The sequence below is a fragment of the Chiloscyllium plagiosum genome, chromosome 14 (assembly GCF_004010195.1).
Source record: "Chiloscyllium plagiosum isolate BGI_BamShark_2017 chromosome 14, ASM401019v2, whole genome shotgun sequence".
Taxonomy (NCBI): Eukaryota; Metazoa; Chordata; class Chondrichthyes; order Orectolobiformes; family Hemiscylliidae; genus Chiloscyllium; species Chiloscyllium plagiosum.
The window spans coordinates 36774797-36793759 of record NC_057723.1 but is presented as its reverse complement, the minus strand read 5'-3'; the positions used below and the strand labels follow the sequence as shown (position 1 = coordinate 36793759).

General features: G+C 38.7%; 1 protein-coding gene across 3 annotated transcripts in view; it reads left to right on the top strand.

Annotated features, from left to right (window-relative positions):
- LOC122556638 (collagen alpha-1(XXIII) chain-like) overlaps positions 1-5072 on the top strand; it is a 229667-nt gene extending 224595 nt beyond the window's left edge. For all 3 annotated transcript variants that reach the window (XM_043703584.1, XM_043703583.1, XM_043703582.1), the window contains one exon: positions 4603-5072. In XM_043703584.1, the coding sequence (XP_043559519.1) occupies positions 4603-4605 (3 nt within the window). In that variant the 3' untranslated portion in view covers positions 4606-5072. The remainder of the gene's footprint in view (positions 1-4602) is intronic.
- Positions 5073-18963: the final 13891 nt, after the last annotated feature.

Here is an 18963-nt window from a genome sequence, read left to right as displayed (position 1 = left end):
AACGTAAATGTGAACCGAATTTATAATGGAAACGTTGACACAAAAGTGCAACAAAAATGTAACATTAGGAAATAAGCTTTCACAGACAAGAAATACAACGAATGACAGATTTTAACGTTTAATGTGTATTTATGTATAACTTAATACACTTATGTGTATTAAGTTATACTTACCAGATTGATCAATGCTACACTTGCTTTCTCATTTGCTTTCCTACCCTTTTTTTGTCCAGAATGGAACTATTACTTTACTGGAAAGATCAGGATCAGTAGCAGTGTGTCTTCAACACAATAACTGTGAGATTAGTAAAGACAAATTTAGATGTGGTTGGAAATCTGAAATAAAAAGTCCTTCAGACTCGAGTGTTAACTCTATTCATCCCTCCATAGTTGCTGCCAGAACTGCTGAGTTTCTCCAACATTTTGTTTTGCTAATTGTTTTTGAAGTTGCCATAATTGGTATGTTTTGGTGGATTTCATGGTGCATTGTAGAAATTCAACATTCTACTGGAGCAGAAAATGTGTTGCTGGAGAAGCGCAGCAGGTCAGGCAGCATCCAGGGAACAGGAGAATCGACGTTTCGGGCATAAGCCCTTCTTCAGGAATGAGGAAAGTTTGTCCAGCAGGCTAAGATAAAAGGTAGGGAGGAGGGACTTGGGGGAGGGGCGTCGGAAATGCGATAGGTGGAAAGAGGTCAAGGTGAGGGTGATAGGTCAGACTGGGGTGGGGGCGGAGAGGTCGGGAAGAAGATTGCAGGTTAGGAAGGCGGTGCTGAGTTCGATGGATTTGACTGAGACAAGGTGGGGGGAGGGGAAATACCTTGTCTCAGTCAAATCCATCGAACTCAGCACCGCCTTCCTAACCTGCAATCTTCTTCCCGACCTCTCCGCCCCCACCCCAGTCTGACCTATCACCCTCACCTTGACCTCTTTCCACCTATCACATTTCCGACGCCCCAGGGGGGAGGTGTGGGCGCAAGTCTTGCACGTTCTGCTGGAGCATACTAATGGAATATTCATGTATAGTCCTGTCTGAAGAAAACATGATTACCTATAACTTGGGAATGTCCACAAAGCTGGTTTTGTTGTATTATCATAAATGGGGCTTCCAATGCAAAACCCAGTTGTGCAGAAGAACCTGAACTGAGGCAATTTCTGCTTCTAGAATTCATTGGTAAAATGTCCCATCTATCAGAAATGCAAACATTCAAAAATCACATCTATATATGCTTGTTGACAAGTTTATCAATTTAAAAAATAGACGACAAGTAGTTCTACTATAACACGCATTTCGTCAATGTGAATTGGCTGCAACGCAATTGACAAATGTTTCTAGAGCGTGAACTTTCAAAACGTGTGTTGGCTATAACGTGATTGCATCGCTAACACTAAGTATTTAAGATTTTATTGCGTGATTTTTATATAGTGTAGGGTTGCACAAGAACACCACTATTGGGTAATAGCAGAACTAACTGTACTTCCACTTTTATTATGAAGAGTGTCTTTGTAAACAACTTATTCTTCAATTACACCTTCCTTTGGTTGATAGACACAAGCGTTTCCATTTAATCAGAGTGGTGAGCATTTAAAACTGTGTACCATATGGAATAGTTGATGCATTCAACTAGCAAGGTGAAAGTAGAGTATACAAGGTAGCATTGAATACAAGGATTATTTGATAGGATGAAATGATGTAGCTGGGAAGAGGTTTGTGTGGACAATAAATGTTAGCTTTGTCCAAATTACAACCTCGTGAGTTGTAAATTCTCAGTAACCATAAAAAAAATTTAATGTAGAAATAAGAACATAAAGCAGAATGTTCTAGTGCATATTGAATTGCATATATGTTCTTGAGCCTAATTATTCCCCAGCTTTCAAGCCTTTCATCTGAAGTCTTCACCTAGTCTTGACTCCCTTTGCACAGGATCTCATTTAGTGTTAGGAAGCAACTTCAGTTATATTTTAATTATTTTTAAACATACCTGGGTGTATGATGAAGTCTATTAGTGAATGTATTGTCACCATTTATTGTTTAAAATCTTCCAAATGGTCCATGTCAGAAAAGTATAGAACTTAAGATCTTTAATAAACATATGCAATGAACAAAACATTTATTGTTTGAGCTGGCAACCATTCTACAATAGACCTAAACACATTCCATTGTATCTTCTGGTGAACTAAACATGAGTTCTCACTGAAATTGAATTAATGTTTTAACCACTTATTTCTGCTTTTCTTCTAGTTGTCCCACAAATTCATGTAAGACAGTAAGACATAGGAGCAGAAATGGTCATTAAGCCCATCGAGTCTGCTCCGCTTAATCCTATCTGTCAAGTTTCTCAACCCCATTCTCCTGCTTTCTCCCTATAACCCTTCATCCTGTTAACAATTAAGAACCTATCTATCTCCATCTTAAATATACTCAACAACCTGGCCTCCACAGAATTCTGTGGCAATGAATTCCACAGATTCACCACGTTGGCCGAAGAAGTTTCTCCTTATCTCCATTCTAAAGCATCTTCCCTTTACTCTACTCTAAAGCTGTGTCTTCGGGTCTTAGTCTCTCCTACCAACGGAAACATCTTCCCAACATCTACTCTGTCCAGGCCACTCAGTATTCTGTAAGTTTCAATTAGATCCCCCTCATCCTTCTAAATTCCATCAAGTATAGTCCCAGGATCCTCAAACGTTCCTCACATGTTAAGCTTTTCATTCCTGGGACCATTCTCTTGAACCTCCTCTGAACCCACTCCAGGGCCAGGACATCCTTCCTGAGATATGGGGCCCAAAACTGCACACAATACTTCGAATGAGGTCTGACCAGAGCCTAATGGACCCTCAGAAGTACATCCCTGCTTTTATATTCAAGTCCTCTCAAAATAAATGCCAGTATTGCATTTGCCTTCCTAACTACTGACTCAACCTGCAAGTTTACCTTGAGAGAATCCTGGACTACAAATGCAAGTCACTTTGCACTTCACACTTCTGAATTTTATCCACATTTAGGAAATAGTCCATGTCTCTCCTCTTCTTACCAAAGTGCATGACTTCACACTTTCCCACATTGTACTCCATCAGCCATTTCTTTGCCCATTCTCCGAACCTGTCCAAATCTTTTTGCAGCCTCCCCACCTCCTCAATGCTACCTGTCCCTCTATCTATCTTTGTATCACCAGAATGCTCTGTTCCTTCACCTAGATCATGAGTGTATTAGGTGAAAATTTATGGTCCCAACAGTGAGCCTTATGGAACACCACTTGTCACTGACCATCATCCTGAGAAAGATCCTTTTATCCCCATTCTCTGCTTTCTGCTAGACAACCAGGCTTCTATCCATGCTATCACTTTGCCTCTAACACCTTGGCCCTTATTTTACTCAGCAGCCTTCTGTATTGCACCTTGTCAAAGGTCGTCTTGAAGTCCAGGTCAATAACATCCATTAGCTGTCCTTGCTTGTTATTTCCTTAAAGAATTCTAGCAGATTTGTCAGGCATGACCTCCCCTTGATGAAATCAGGCTGACTTTGCCCTATCTTACCATACACTTCCAAATATTCAGGAATCTCATCCGTCACAATGGACTCCAAATCTTAAACCGAAATTAGGCTAATCAGCCTGTAATTTTCTGTCTTTTGCTTTACTCCCTTCTTAAACAGGAATGTCATGTTAGTGATTTTTCCAGTCCTCTGGGACTCTCCCTGACTTTAGCAATTCCTGAAAGATCACCACTAATGCCTCCACTATCTCTTCAGCTATCTCCCTCAGAACTCTGCAGTGTAGTCCATCTGTCCAGGTGATTTATCCACCTTCAGGCCATTCAGCTTTTCTAGTACCTTCTCCTTGGTGATGGCCACCATACTTAGCTCTGCCCCCAACTATCTTGAATTTTTGGATGTTACTCATGTCTTCATGTTTGGATGTTACTCATGAAGACTAACACAAAGTAATTATTAAGTTCTTTAGTAATTTCCTTGTTCCCCATTACTGTTTTTCCAGCATCATTTTCCAGAGGTCTAATATTTACTTTCACCATTTATATATCTAATGAAACTCTTAAAGTCTTTCTTTATATTACTGGTTAGCTTACTCTCCATTTTAATCTTCTCCCTCCTTATTTCTTCTTTTTGTTCCCCTCTGTTGGTCTTTGAAGCTTTCTAAACCTTTGGTTTCCCACTGCCCTTCACCACATTGTGTGCTTTCTCTTTTGCTTTTATGCTATTCCTTGTCTTATGTTATTAAATGATCTACAAGGGAATAATCATTGAATGTTTATTCTACCCTTTCCCAATTTATTAAATCAATGAGTTTAATTAAAATGGAAAGGGTATGTGAGCAGAGCCTACCTCATGAATATTGGGTAATTGCATTTGCCTCAACTCTGAACTATCTGAGATCCTTTCTGTCAGCACATCGAAGAATTACATGTGGTACCTCATTGTTCAGCTTCATAAAATAAGTATTTTTCTGGCTTTGTTAGTAATGTCACACAGAATCATTTTTTCATTTCAAATTCATAGTTTTAAAAATTTTGTGTGATTATCAATACAATTGCACGTGCCAGTTTGCTGAAATTTACATTTAAACTGTTGTGCTTTTTTTTTGCAGTGATTACTAATCAACAAGCAAGGAGAATGTAGATAATGATATATTTTGTGCTTCAACACATTGTAAAGAAACTCCACTGTTAATATATTAAGTCTTGCATATCTGACGAGAATGGAAGTGTGTGGAACAAAATATTATTCTTGAATTTAGACCAAAAATCTGGATTTAAAAATAGCTAAAGCATCAGCTATGGAACTGAATTATGCTGATAGCTACACTGCCATTGCATGTTACCTGAGATGTAACCTTGTCATTAACCTATAAATGATTTTATACATGGTCTGACTCATTTTCTTTTGAGTTGTATATTATTCCAATGAACCTCAAACATTTATCCATTTTAATCAAATGGGGAGGAAAGCAATGTAATTCACCTCCAAGCTGAGAAGAAAACTGCACAATCCCATTTGTGAAGCTGGCTGTTTTGTAGAAGAGCAAAGTAATAAACTGTTACTGGTCATTTCAAAAAGGATACGTGCGTTGGTTTTGTTGTGACCAAGCCTCAACATTAAACGTCATGATAACGTACAACAATGATACGAGTAATCATTAGAGGTTCCAGGATCTGCAGAGAAGCATTCCAAGACACACACAATAACTGGGATGAATTCTAGCTTAAGGTAAAGAAAAGACAAGTGACGGGGTAGGGAGGATGCACATTGCAACTGTTCTTTATTGCATTCGGCCTGAGCATTTTGCATGTTATAATATGACATGAGCATATCACGTTAGTATCCTGCTGCACATATCAGTCAACGAAGAATGAGTCACAGCTGACTCCCTTTGTCAGGCAGCTGCTAATTGGAGCCAGAATGGGAGAAAGCATGTTGTGAAAGGATAATTTTCTTGGGAGTATAAGAGGATCCACTTCACATGTCACTAATATATAAAAAAATACAAAAATACTGTGGTTGCTTAAAATTTGAAAACACTGAAAGCATTCAGCAGATCAGGCAGCATTTGTGAAGAATGAAATCAAGTCAGTTTTTCAGATCAATAATTATTCTAAGGAAAGATCATTGACATGAAGTGTCAATCCTCTGTTTCTCTCTCCACAATTGCTACTAGGTCTACTGAGTATTTCTGTTATTGTTTTGAAATAATATTTTTCCACAGATACTTTTGAGAGCAGCCTCCAGTAATCCCTTTAAAGATTCCTGATTAGACAGTGCACAGTTTGGCACTGTTGGGTGGAGGGTCTGCAGCATATGGTCTGCTAATATCTACACTGAAATTACAGTCAGGATCCTCTGCACTTTCTGGGACTCTGATTTGCATATTACAAGTGACTTCCAATCTGAAACAGGCATGCTGTCCAGCAGGCCATCACAGGACTGCATCAGAAACAATCGTTGCCAGGGCATCAGATGAAGATCAGGTCTCAAGTCAAGGTCATGACTGTTCTTTAAAAGTATGGGATTCCAAGTGTAAATGCTTTGATAAGTAAGGTCTGGGTCTACTGATCAGGTCAGGTAATGTGACTGTCTGATTAATTGATCCCATAGAAGATCTTTGGTGCAGTAACAATTTGGAAACTTTGTGTCTGCTAGCAGGCAAGAGGTAGAGCCTGCCTTAACGGATTTTGAAACATCACATTCAATAAAAATGTCTGTAAGTGGGAACAACTTGCTCAAGATAGGAAATCATGATGAAAAATAATCCACAGATACCACCTTCTATGAAGCCTGTTGTGTTATGTCTTATGGCCAGTATGTCCATATATATTTTAGAGATATGCGCATGATATCCTCACTGTATGATAGATGTATCCTGCGAGTATAAAGATCTTGTATTTCATCATCTCAGATGACTTGAATTATGACACTTACTAAAAGCATGCTCCATGATTGTAACCTCATATCTTACTATCAGCCCAAACACGTATATGACTAAGAAATGTAATTTGTACATAAGTCTTTTCTGGACTGTAGGATATATTTATATGTTTTAATATTTATTGTAAATTTAGTTTTCTAGTTTTTGAGTTGGTAACCAATGGGTTTTTCCATGTTTGAAATGAACAATTAACTGTAGCCATTATAATTTTTCTTCAGAAATTGTTTTTTGATTAATAGGATTGGTATTTGGGGTACTGTATCAGAGGTGTGTTTTGTCCACTGTATAAAACTTTTTTATTTTCAATTCATAAAGGTCTGCTTTTAGATTAACAGAATTAAACTTTTATTGTGTGATAAGTTTTTTTTTTGTAGTTATTTTATAAATAGATGGTTTAGTTTGTTCTATTTTATCTTCATTTCACTTGTAAATAACCTTCTGTTTTATGGTTAAAGCAAAATTTGCAACATTGGGCAATTACATTTCAGCAAGAGACCTCGGTGTTAAAACCAAAACAAATGAAAATATGATCTATTAGACCAGGTTCAAACATCAGTTGGGATCATAACAAGTGTGGGCTCTTGGCAGGATTTTTGAATTCATTGGATTTAAGAGGGATCTGTGACTTTCATGTTAAAGTAATGGCTGCAGTGTGGTTCTCAGTATATAGCAGCTGTTATATGCACAGTACTTGAAGATGGTCTTTCAAGTTTCCAAGCATTTTCTGGGAGGGGAAGACTTGTCAGAGGATTACTTAAGATCTTTGACTGATTTTTAGCAGGTACATTATCAGCAGAAATAAAAGCAAGATCTTTATGAGAAGCTTCAAGTGCAACATTTAGAATTGGGATGTCATGGCTGAAATTGGCTAAAATACAGTAAGGAATGAAAAAATAACAAATTTAAAAACTTGAAAATTAGAAGAAAGAAAAACAGAATAATGGAAGAAGAGGACATTGAAAAGCAGAGAGACATGGAATAAAATTTGAACTCAAAAAGAAAAGGAAATTACAGAACATGAGATTGAAAAACAAAAGCTTAGATTGAAGAAAGAGGCAGTAACTCAAATGATTCTCATTCCAATGAGGGATTTGATTTAAACAAGATAGTAGGAGGAAGTGAGGACTGCAAATGCTGGAGATCAGAGTTGAGTGTATGGTACCAGAAAAGCCCAGCAGATCAGGTAGCATCAGAGGAGCAGGAGAGGACAAGTCATGAGGATGGTGCCCAGTTGGAAGGTTGGATTTGGGATAAGGTGGGGGGAGGGGAAATTAGGAAACGTGTGAAATCCACATTAATCCCATATGGTTGGAGGGTCCCAAGGCGGAAGGTGAGGAATTCTTCCTCCAGGCATTTAGGGTTTGGCTGTGGAGGAGACAGGATAGTGTCTAAATTTAACGAGGGTGGAGTCAAAAGATATTTTATCTTAACTGAGATGGCAGCTAAACAGAGGGCTTTTGCCTGAAACGTCAATTTTCCTGCTCCTCGGATGCTGCCTGACCTGCTGTGCTTTTCCAGCACCACGCTAATCTTGACTCTGATCTCCAGCATCTGCAGTCCTCATTTTTGTCTATATGAAGTGACCACAATGTTTTTACATGTATAAGTATGACCTTGTCAGAAAAACAATCTGCAGTGTATGAAACTGTAGAAGAGGTAATACTCAATGCTTATGAATTTGTGCTTGAAGCTTATCAATTTAAATTTAGAACTCATAAGAAAGAACTGAGTCAGAGACTTTGTGGAATTTGCAAGGAATTATGGAATTTTGTAAGTAATACTGTGGGATCAGTGATTTTGGATCATTCAAACCAGAGGGAAATAAATGGAAAATGTAAGGGAAATTGTGATCATGGAAGAATTTACAGGTAAGACGCGTGCAATTTTTAAAAAGTATTTAGATAAGCATCACACATTCAAGTACAGTAAAGCAGTATACGTAATTGTCAGGTAGTGCGGGCATCCCAAGCTTCAATTGTAACTTTAATTCCAATACCAGCTTTTGAGGAATCATTTAGCAGGGTCTTAATGGATTATGTAGGACCTCTACCAAAAACCAGGAATGGGAATTCATTTGTTACTATTTGCTATTAGAGAATTTAGTCCATAGAATTTGGTCTTTTTGAAATAATATGAGGTAAGACAACCACTTAAATTAATTTCGGAAAGTTAATAAAAGAAAGCTCAAACAACATTTCCAATCAATGTCTCAAGTTTTAGAGAGAATCAGACTAACACGTGAGTTGACTAAAAAGCATCTGAAGAAAATTCAATAAATAAGGTAAGCTTAGTGCAGGCAAAAAAGGCCAGAGATTTTGTTGGAAGATTGTGGCCTGTCTGTAGGTAACCATTAAAAATACTGTTCACTGAATTTTATCAAATTAAGAGGAGACTTAATGGTATGAATTATGTAGTGAGTACTTTAGAGAGAAGAAAATGTTAGTGAGTATGTGATGTCAACGTATTGAAAAAATATTTTGATAAGGATGACAATTGAGAGAAATTGTCTTTACAATAGTGAAGAAAGTAGAGAGTGAAATAGAAACACTAGTGCAATGGAAGGATGAATCTGAAATAGAAAATTCAAAAGTTAATTTCCCAAAAATCAAATTGAAAAACTGAGAAAGTTAAAAGATTAGATAGCATCATGTCTTATCTTTCTGAACACTATGGAAGTGACTTACAAAGGCCAGGAAAGACAGTTTTGATTGTTCGTGATGTTGATGTGGGGAATGCAGTACCTATAAAACAGCACCTGTACAGATTCAATCCAGAGCATTTTGCTCAGTTGAAGAAATGTGATAATGGACAATGACTTCATGAAACTGAGTCAAAGCAGCTGGAGCCATCATAATGGTGCCAAAACTGGATGAATCACAAATATTCCATATTGATTATTGTAAAGTCAATGGTTATGAAAATTGACTTACATCCTATACTAAGACTGGAGGATTGTGTCAAATTATTTGGACACACCTGTTCCTAAAATCAAGTTACAAATGGCAAATTGGCAAGTTCTTTTAACCAAATGGCCCATGAAATCTTAATATTTGTTACACCAGATGGATTTAATTGATGCAAAGTTGTGTCAATTGCAACAAAAAATGCACCAGCAATGTTTCAATGGTTAACCAAAAAAGATATTGAAGGATTGGTCAATCTCCTGTTTATATTTGGTTGCTTTTAGCCCAACCTGGGAAGAATATTTACACGTTTGATTGAATTGTTTGACTACAAAAAGCAAAATCGGTCATAAATTTGGCTAAGAGTGAATATGCCAGACCCAAGGTAACTTTTTGTACCATACTGTGGGACAAGGTCAAGTCACACCTAGAGAAGCAAAAGTACAGACTACTTTAATTTTCCCATGTAGAAGACAAAATTATGCATTATGTTGGCATGAGTGGATTCAATCAAACTCGAGCACTGTTGTTGCACTCCTAAAGGCAGGAAATTTGAATGAAAGAATGGGTGTTAAATTGTCTTTAAAAATATGAAAGCTGTACCAACATTGTGACAAATTATGCAAAGATGATCAAACTGGCTGTTGATGTTTGTAACATTGGTTTGAGGGCTGTTTTATTGCACAAAGATGACATGGGATTGAATGGTCTGCCAATTATTTTTGAAGAAATTACTACATCAACAAAAGATATTCAACTACAAAAAAAAGACTTTAATCTTGTGCCAGTTGATCAATATTTTGGCATATACATTACCAGTAATGAGGACAATATTGTTATTTACACCGACCATAATCATATGATTTTCTTGGGAACATTTTCAGGACAAGCATTTATGATTGTTTCAAAAAAGCCAGATCCATTAGCATATTGTTGTCCAGAACAGGGTGTCTCTAAGACCATGCGGACTACTCGACTAGTGTATGCAATATTAATTTATCCAGGCACCTGAGCACTTATCAGGAAAAGATGACACAGCATGTGTCTGCAGTCAGTGAAACAGGTTGCAACTTTATTTGAAGACAACAAAGGTAAGAATTAAATTTTGTAATTTTAACAACTCTATTTCTAACCATCAGATTTGTTAGAAACTTGAACTACTCCACAGATAGATGTGACCTTTGCTGGTTGTTCGCATTTTTCAAGTCTGTTCCTCTCTTCGTTGGTTGGTTCTCTCTCTGGTCAGAGAGTGAGCTGCTTGGTCATTGCAATATCCCAAAGTATCTCTAGGTAGCCTGGAGTGAGAGATCCAGCCAAGTCCTGCCAGGGTGGGTTCTTATACCCTCCTGGCTACCCTCTGAAACTTACCAAGGGCTTGACCAATCAGAGGTATCATATTAATCGCTTTTAGCACCTTGAAATACCGTTAATCGCCCTCAATTGCTTGCTTAACAGTGAACCATTTGATGTGTCTGCTCTTCGTCTGGATGACTGATTTTGTACCAGAACATACACCTGGTCTCTTTGTCTTAATGAAACCTGTCTGCCCCATGCATCTTGTATTGTTTGTTTGTCAGGAAGGATTGAATTAGCCTTTCGCACTTCCAAATGTGTTCTGGTGCCTCTCTGATTTTCAATTGTCTGGAGTAAGATCTTGCAAGGACTTGTTCCTCGGCAGAATTGTGCCTTGTGAGTCAGTCTTGGCTCAGGCATTCTCAACATACTTTGCTTTTTGGGCCATTTTTATGCCTTGTTTATTTCATTGGCTGTGCCTGTATTTCTGGCCTCCCTGCTTAATGGTTTTTATTTCACTTGAGCAGTCGCTGGCTATTACAGGATGATTAGAAAATTATCCATGTGCCTGGAAAAGAAAGTGTCATTGCAGACACTTAATCCAAAGCAAGCATTCTATGGATTGTGTGATATGTAGAAATGTTTATTCTGTAACCCAGTATCTATTTAATGCTAGCAAGTAATTAATGATTGTCCATATTATCATTGTCCTAATGGGAAGAGGACTTTTAAATAATGAAAGCGCCTCTTGAAAATACATCTTCATCCTTTGTTGAGGGGAGGTATGATTGCATACTGTTGGATTCATATGTTGATATTATTTAAAATGGGTTTCTATTTTTTGAGTTAAGAATTGATTCGTTTTTCTGTGTGTCTGAATTTAGCAATGAACTTGTATTTTTGTAGCCCTAGAATTTCTCTAAAAAACAATTTGAGGCCTAGCTATAGAATTAATGCGCTTTTGAGCACATTGGTATAATTTTACAACTGAACAAGATAAATTCTAGTTTAAAGGGGTCAAAGATTATTTTAATGTTTAGGACAGAAGAACTAGGAGCAAGAGTAGGCAATTCAGCCCCTCAAGCTTGCTCTGTCATTTTATAGGATCTTGTCTGATCTATCTTGGTCTCAACTCCACTTGCATGCCACAGCCCATACCCTTTAACCTATTACTGACCTAAATCCATCTATCTCCTCCTCAAATTTGTTCTGTGTCCTGGAGTCTACCTCAATCTGAGATAGTGAAGTAATTGAGAGAAGTAATTCCACCTCATCTCTGTTTTAAAACTTCCACCCCTTAACATAAAACTATGACCTCTCATTCTAGCTTGCACCAGAAGAGAAACCGTTTGTTCCATGTTGACTTTGTCAATCCTTTTTAGCACTTTTTGTACCTCTATCAGATCACCCCTTATGCTTCTAAGTTCAAGTAAGTATAGTTTTAAAATGCTCAATCTCTCTCCATAAAATAAATCTTTCATCTCTGAAATGAATCTACTGAAGTTGAAGAGAAACACCATAATTTAGGAAGAGGTGATTAGTTTTACTTGAGGTTGGAGCAGATCTGTGAAATTCTTGGAATAAGATGGTTCTTAAGAAGGGAAGGATATACAGAGGAACCTTGATTATCCAAATGACACGGGACGGGAGTATTTTGTTCGGATAATCAAATGCCGGATAACACAGTTTAGCCAAGCATTGGGACCTTGCAATCTTGTTCAGATAATTCAGAATGCAGATAATTGAGGTTCTGCTGTAAGTAAACTTTGCTTACCTTAGTGTCAGTTCAACATCAGAAGTGATGGGATAAATCCCTGAAGAGGCAACTTGTACTGAGTACATTTAAGCAGATGTATGATGACTTCTTCCTGGAGCTATTTGCAGTTTCAGTATATAAAAGTTGAAGCAGTTAAGTGACTTAACACCCACAAAGGTGTTAGTTACAGTGAAACTGGTCTGAATATTATACTAGTGGGGCTTTGCATACAGTACAAATGTGTTTTGTATACAATACAAATCAATTTTGTTTCTTTTTAATTTATAAAGGAGTGTTTTGGGATTAATGAGATTATACTTTCACAGTGGTTAAAAATGCTTGAATTTGTATTATAGGTAGATAGTTTGGTTTAATCTGTTTTATCTTTCAAAAAAAACTTCTATTTTACTATTAAATCAAAAAATGCAGCATTGGGTGCTTAACTTTCAGACAAAGGCAACTTTATTAAAACTAAAACAAACCAAAATATGATCAATCAGGCAAATTTGTGTCTGGGATCTGACTAGGCCATTAATAACATCGTAAAGATAAAACTGGGATCATAACACTGGTTATTGTAACAAATGTTTGTTGGATTTTTCAATACCATGATATGTAAACGTTGTTTCTTATGTTACAGGAGTTAATCTATGGAGTGTCACATCTAGTAAAATACCTGTTGGAGGCAAACTCTCACCATAATGATTGTCTATAAAAGTCATGGTTGTCTATAAAAGATTCCAATAACTTGGTGGCCAATATTTGGAATGATTAATTGAAGACTAACAGAGAATTCAAGAATTCTCACCAAAGCCCATTGAATTGCTGATGCTAAATGGTAACAGTTAAGGAGGTCTCACTAAGGGCTGCCCATATTTGACAGGCACAGAATGGCCAACAAGGGATAAACAGAATTAAACAGCTGCTCCAGCATTAAGACACATGGTGGACAAGTAATTAAAACTGAATTAAATGCCTGCTCCAGCATTTAAGTGAAACACAATGGTACCTTTTGAACAGGGCTACTCCAAGGTGAATGGGAGGCCCGACACAAATAGCCATCAGAGTTCATTCAATAAGAGGACACCTAATCATAAACACAAGTTCATTAAACTATGACAAGTGATTGATTCCAGCCTCATTAATGAAAGGATATTGTCTCAATAGGTGAACAATGCCAGTATGATCAAGGGGGGTAAATCTCAGTCCATGAGACAGTCTGCCTAACTCATTGTGCAGTTGTGAAAACAACAGCTAAAGTTATTTTGTAGTGATCAGTTGTTTCTTTGAAGTTATTCACAATATTAGGAAACAGGGTCTAGTTAAAGATTCTTAGGATAATCACAGAGATTTCGATGTAATAATTGCGTTATGGACTAGGCCAGACAAGTCAAAACATTCTTAAGCAGGCAGCCCAGACCATAACTTTGCAATTTGTTTTGATAAGCCAACAGTGAAAAGTACCTGGAGTGAGTTAGTGAGGTTGACTGCCAGGTTTTAAAACAGACAAAAATTTATTCACAAGATTACACAATGAAACACACACAACATACAAGGTTTTATAGTTGGTTTTCTTTGTAGTTTTTTGGTAGTAATAGTTGTTTATAGTTATGATGGAGTAGTTTTTGTATATATAGATTTTCGATTCTATGAGTCTTTATTTACTTATGCTTAGCGCTTTGTAAGCAGGGTTCTCCTTCCAAGGGGTTCAAGGGTCTCTGAAAAGGGATATGGCTAAGTGTCTTATTAAATGGTGCACCTGGAACATTAAGGGAAGTCATTCGCCTGTTAAAAGGAAAAAGGTGCTTTCTAGCCTTAAGAGGGAAAGAGTTGATATCGCTTTGTTGCAGGAAACCCAACTTGATGATGGGGAACACCTGAAATTACAACAGGGGGTTATGACTGGGTATTCTTTTCATCTTTTACTACTAAAAGTAGGGGAGTGGCGGTACTTATCCAGAAAAATCTTCCGTTCACATTATTAGAGCAGGTGAAAGATGAGCAGGGACAGTTTGTGATACTGAAAGCCCTGATACATGGGGAGGAATATAGCATTTTAGATGTCTACTGTCCTCTCGTGCATCCCCTCAAATTTATGATTAGTGATTTCTGTAAGTTGAGTGCTTTTAGAACCCGGCACATTATTATAGGGGGAGATTTTAATTGTCTTTTGGATCCGACAGTGGACACGATGCCTTGTGGGCCCCCAACTATTTCTTTGCAGGCCAAGTAGATGGTTGACTTGCGCGAGGAGTTGGGGCTGGTGGATATTTGGAGATGTCTTCACCGTACCGGCAGGGACTTCACCTTTTCTTCAAACCCACATAAATGTCACACAAGGATTGACCTCTTTCTGGCTCCCTCGGCCCTTCTGGATTCAATTATGGGTTGTAAAATTGGGAATATAGCTATCTCTGATCATTCAGCAGTGTATTTGGAGTTTAAGGCCAAGAGTGAAGGGCTAGGCTTGCGGCACTGGTGTTTGGACCCTTTTCTTCTTAAGGATTCCAAATTTGTGGAATACGTTTTGAAGGAGTTTCAGGAATTCTTGACTATCAAGTCAGGCACGGCTAGTAGTCCATCTATGCTATGGGAGACTGCTAAGGCCTTTGCTGGGGGATTAGCTATTTCCTATTCAGCTAGCTGGAAACAACAGAAGGAGGAACAGCAGCATCTACTTGAGATGTGGTTGAAAGCCGCAGAGGCAGCACATTTTGCACGGCCTTCGGTGACTAAGCTACAGCGGATCACGGCCCTCCGGGCTGCCTTGAATTCAATACTGACACAAAACGCAAAGAAAGAACTTGCTTTTGCTAGACAAAGGCTGTTCGAATATGGGGATAGGCCAAGGAAGTATTTAGCATACCTGACGAGGAAAAAGCATGCTCACCAATCCATTACTGCAATCAGAGGCAGTGCCGGGGTCCTTACATACGATGCTAAAATGATTAATGAGACTTTTTGGAGTATTTACTCTGAATTGTATCGGGCTGAAGGTTGCAAAGAGAGGAGGGCTAAAATTGAGACCTTTTTTAAGAACCTGGACCTCCAAGGGGTAACCTTGGAACAGGCCTCTCTCTTTGATGCCCCCTTGACAGTTCAGGAAATACAGGAGGCAGCTAGGCAACTTCAGAGTGGGAAAGCGCCTGGCCCTGATGGTCTCCTGGGTGAGTTTTATAAGGAGTTTATAGGGATTCTGTCAGGGCCGATGTTGGAGATGTACAATCACTCCTATATGCATGAATGCCTACCAAAATCTTTGAGAGAAGCTAATATTTCCTTAATTCTTAAGAAGGGGAAGGTTCCTGAGGATTGTGCCTCATACAGGCCCATCTCTCTATTAAATTCAGATTTCAAGATTCTGTCTAAGATCCTGCTGCTGAGATTGGAAAGGGTGTTGCCCCATATTGTTAAAGAGGACTAGACAGGCTTTATAAGGGGCCGTAGGTCCTCTAATAATATTAGAAGGTTGTTGAATATGGTCCAAGCTTGTCAGCAATGATCGATTCAAGGGTTGGTGACTTCCTTAGATGCAGAGAAAGCACTTGACAGGGTGGAATGGCTGTATCTTTTTTATGTCTTAGAACAGTTTGGGTTGGGTGGATTCTTTGCTGGTGGGTAGAGGTTTATATCGCCACCCTCTGGCCACGGTCATCACCAACGGGGTGAAAGCTAGGAACTTTAGGATTGGTAGGGGTAGTCGGCAAGGCTGCCCCCTCTCACTGTTGTTGTTTACGTTGGTGATAGAGCCGCTGGCAGAAGCCATTCGTCAGAACGTCCACATAACCGCTCCAGAAGTGGGATTGAGGGCACACAAGATTACACTGTATGCGAATAATGTCCTTCTGTTATTATCGAATCCATGACCTCCATACCCCATTTAATACAATGTATCAATTCATTTGGGGCTATTTCAGGATATAAGATCAACTTTGCAAAATCAGAAGCTATGCCTTTGGGGAACCTTGAGGATGTACCAGAAGTTGAAGGTGGCCCTAAGTTCCCTTTTAAGTGGTCATAGGCAGTGTTCCGATACCTAGGCATTTTTATTACTCCCAAGTTTGATTTGTTATTTCGGACTAACTTTGCTCACTTGCTCGACAATATTAGGCGAGATCTCCAGAGATGGGAGGCTCTTACAATTTCATGGCTGGGCCAAATATCTCTCATTAAGATGAATGTTCTTCCTTGTTTGCTTTATCCCATGCGTATGCTCCCTATAATGTTTCCCAGGTCATCGTTGCGGATGCATATGGGGTGGTTTGGTTCCTTTGTCTGGCATCATGGTCAACCCCTCACCAAACTTCCTAAATTGCAGTTGCCTCAAGGAGGGGAGGAGTTGATTTCCCAGACATCAGGAGGTATCAATTGAGTTCCCTTCTGTCCTTTGTCTCGCGATTGGGTAGGTAACGATCCAAACTCAATATTGCTGGATTTTGAGGCCTCCCAAGCAAAGTGACCTCTTATTAATCTGTTATTCATGGATAAGAGGAGGACAGTTATGGACCACTCCCGGAACCCCATTGTCATTCGTACAGTCAAGACATGGAGGGCGATGCGTCGGAGTGAGGGTTGTTTATCCAAGACTTCACCACTTACACCTATAGTTGGCCTGCCTTCCAACCAGGGATGATGGACTCAGGGTTCAAACTATGGGTAGCAAGAAGAGTTTCTAGTTTGGGAGACTTGTTTGAGGGGGAGGTTCTGATGTCTTTTGAGCAACTGAGCTGCAAATATGGGTTGTCCAGCAGAGATCTTTTCCGTTTTTTTCAGGTTAGGGATTTCATCCAGAAGAAGCCTACGCTTCTCACTAAGCCCTATAAGCCCGATACAGAGAGGTTGTTGCTACGTTCCACAAGCACCCTTTCGGCTAGTGCCCTCTATCGCCTGCTGGGTGGCAGGGCCTGGCAGGATATTAACCGATTATGAGAGCTCTGGGAGCAAGAGCTAGCAGTCGAGATCTCTTCTGAAACATGGGAAAACATATGGGAGAATGCTCAAAAGATCTCAATCTGTAATAGGACGTGCGCTATGCAGTTAAAAGTTCTGCACAGGGCTCATCTGGCACCAGACCATCTGGCGGAGTTTAAAAAAGGGGCATCTTCAGTGTGCCCCAAATGTAAAATAAGTGTTTGTACTCTTACCCGTTGCTTCTGAACATGCCACAGGCTCAGGTGTTTACTGGAGCGCTGTGGCAGGAGAGATAGGGAGGGTATTGAGGACTGATGTCAAAGTAGACTTGATATCTCTCCTCTTAGGTCTACCAAATTTGCCATCTTTAGACGGGCATGGGAAGAAACTATTTAATATTCTTGCATGGAAGAATATTCTGATGTATTGAGTGTCTGAGAACCGGCCGGGCTTGCTTGGATTGCAAAAATTGATTATGGAGCACATATCCTTGGACGTTTTTACAAACATGGTGCACCATACAACAGACCATTTTTATAAGAAATGGCAGTCCTACTTGAGTTATTTGGAAATAGATTTGTCAGTTATCTTAATTAGGGTGTTTGTTTAACCAGGATGGTTAGATCTGTCAAGCACTGGGCCCTGGAGGGGGTCTCTTGAGTTAATATGGGTGTATAGACAATGCTGCTGCTCCTTGGTTTGGGAGATTTCGCCGAGCATAGCTGTTCTGTATTTTGTGGGGTTTTAATTTATTTTTGCTTTTCTTTCTTTTTTTTGGTGTTGCTTTGCACAGTGTTAGGGTTTAGAGGGTAGGTTAATAGTTAGGAGACAGTAGTTGTATTGTAATTTATGTTTTTTTCTTTTTATTAAACTGATATTTGTTATTGATGGTATTTTTCAATAATTTTATGTGTTTGTAAAGTTAAAAAAAGTTTGCTAATAAATATATTTACAAAAAAAAGAAGGGCAGAAAGAGAAAGAGCCTGTTCACATAGTCCACAGCTGAACTCCCAACTAGTTCTGGACTGAACTGCTCAGCTAGAGAGCTGACAACTACCCTTCCATTATACAGGTCACTTCTAAAATATGACCACTTTGGCCTGAAGTCTCATCTGTTTACATGTAAACAAAAAGGTCTCTCAATACTCTTTAATCTCTGTATGAAACCAGTCTAATCAGATTCAGGGAGCTGGTTTATGACCCCTCTGAAAAAAAACCAAGGGGACAGTATCCTTGAACAGGAACAGCTTTTAGAAAAAAAGGGACTAGCTTTGTGACAATACACAATAACCAAAGTATAATAGAAGCATTGGGGAAAACATTCAACCACAAATGTGAATGTTAATCAGTATCTGGAAGTAGCTGTAAAACTTTGCATATGACTAACTTTATGATAGGAATTAATACTATGACTCTTATAGCAGTTAGTTAGACCCAACAATCTTATTGGGATGGTGGAAAATATCAGAGGAATAACAGAATTTGATAGCGATTGCACATGGAATACAATGAATAACAGAATTTGAACAGACTTTAGAGATATGCAAGTCTGGAACATGTCTAAAGGAGTATAGCCAGTAACTTTAGAATGGGAATTAATAGTGTATATAGAGAGATCCCAAGGCCTAGAGATTAAATGTCTGTTAAACACCATGAGATCAT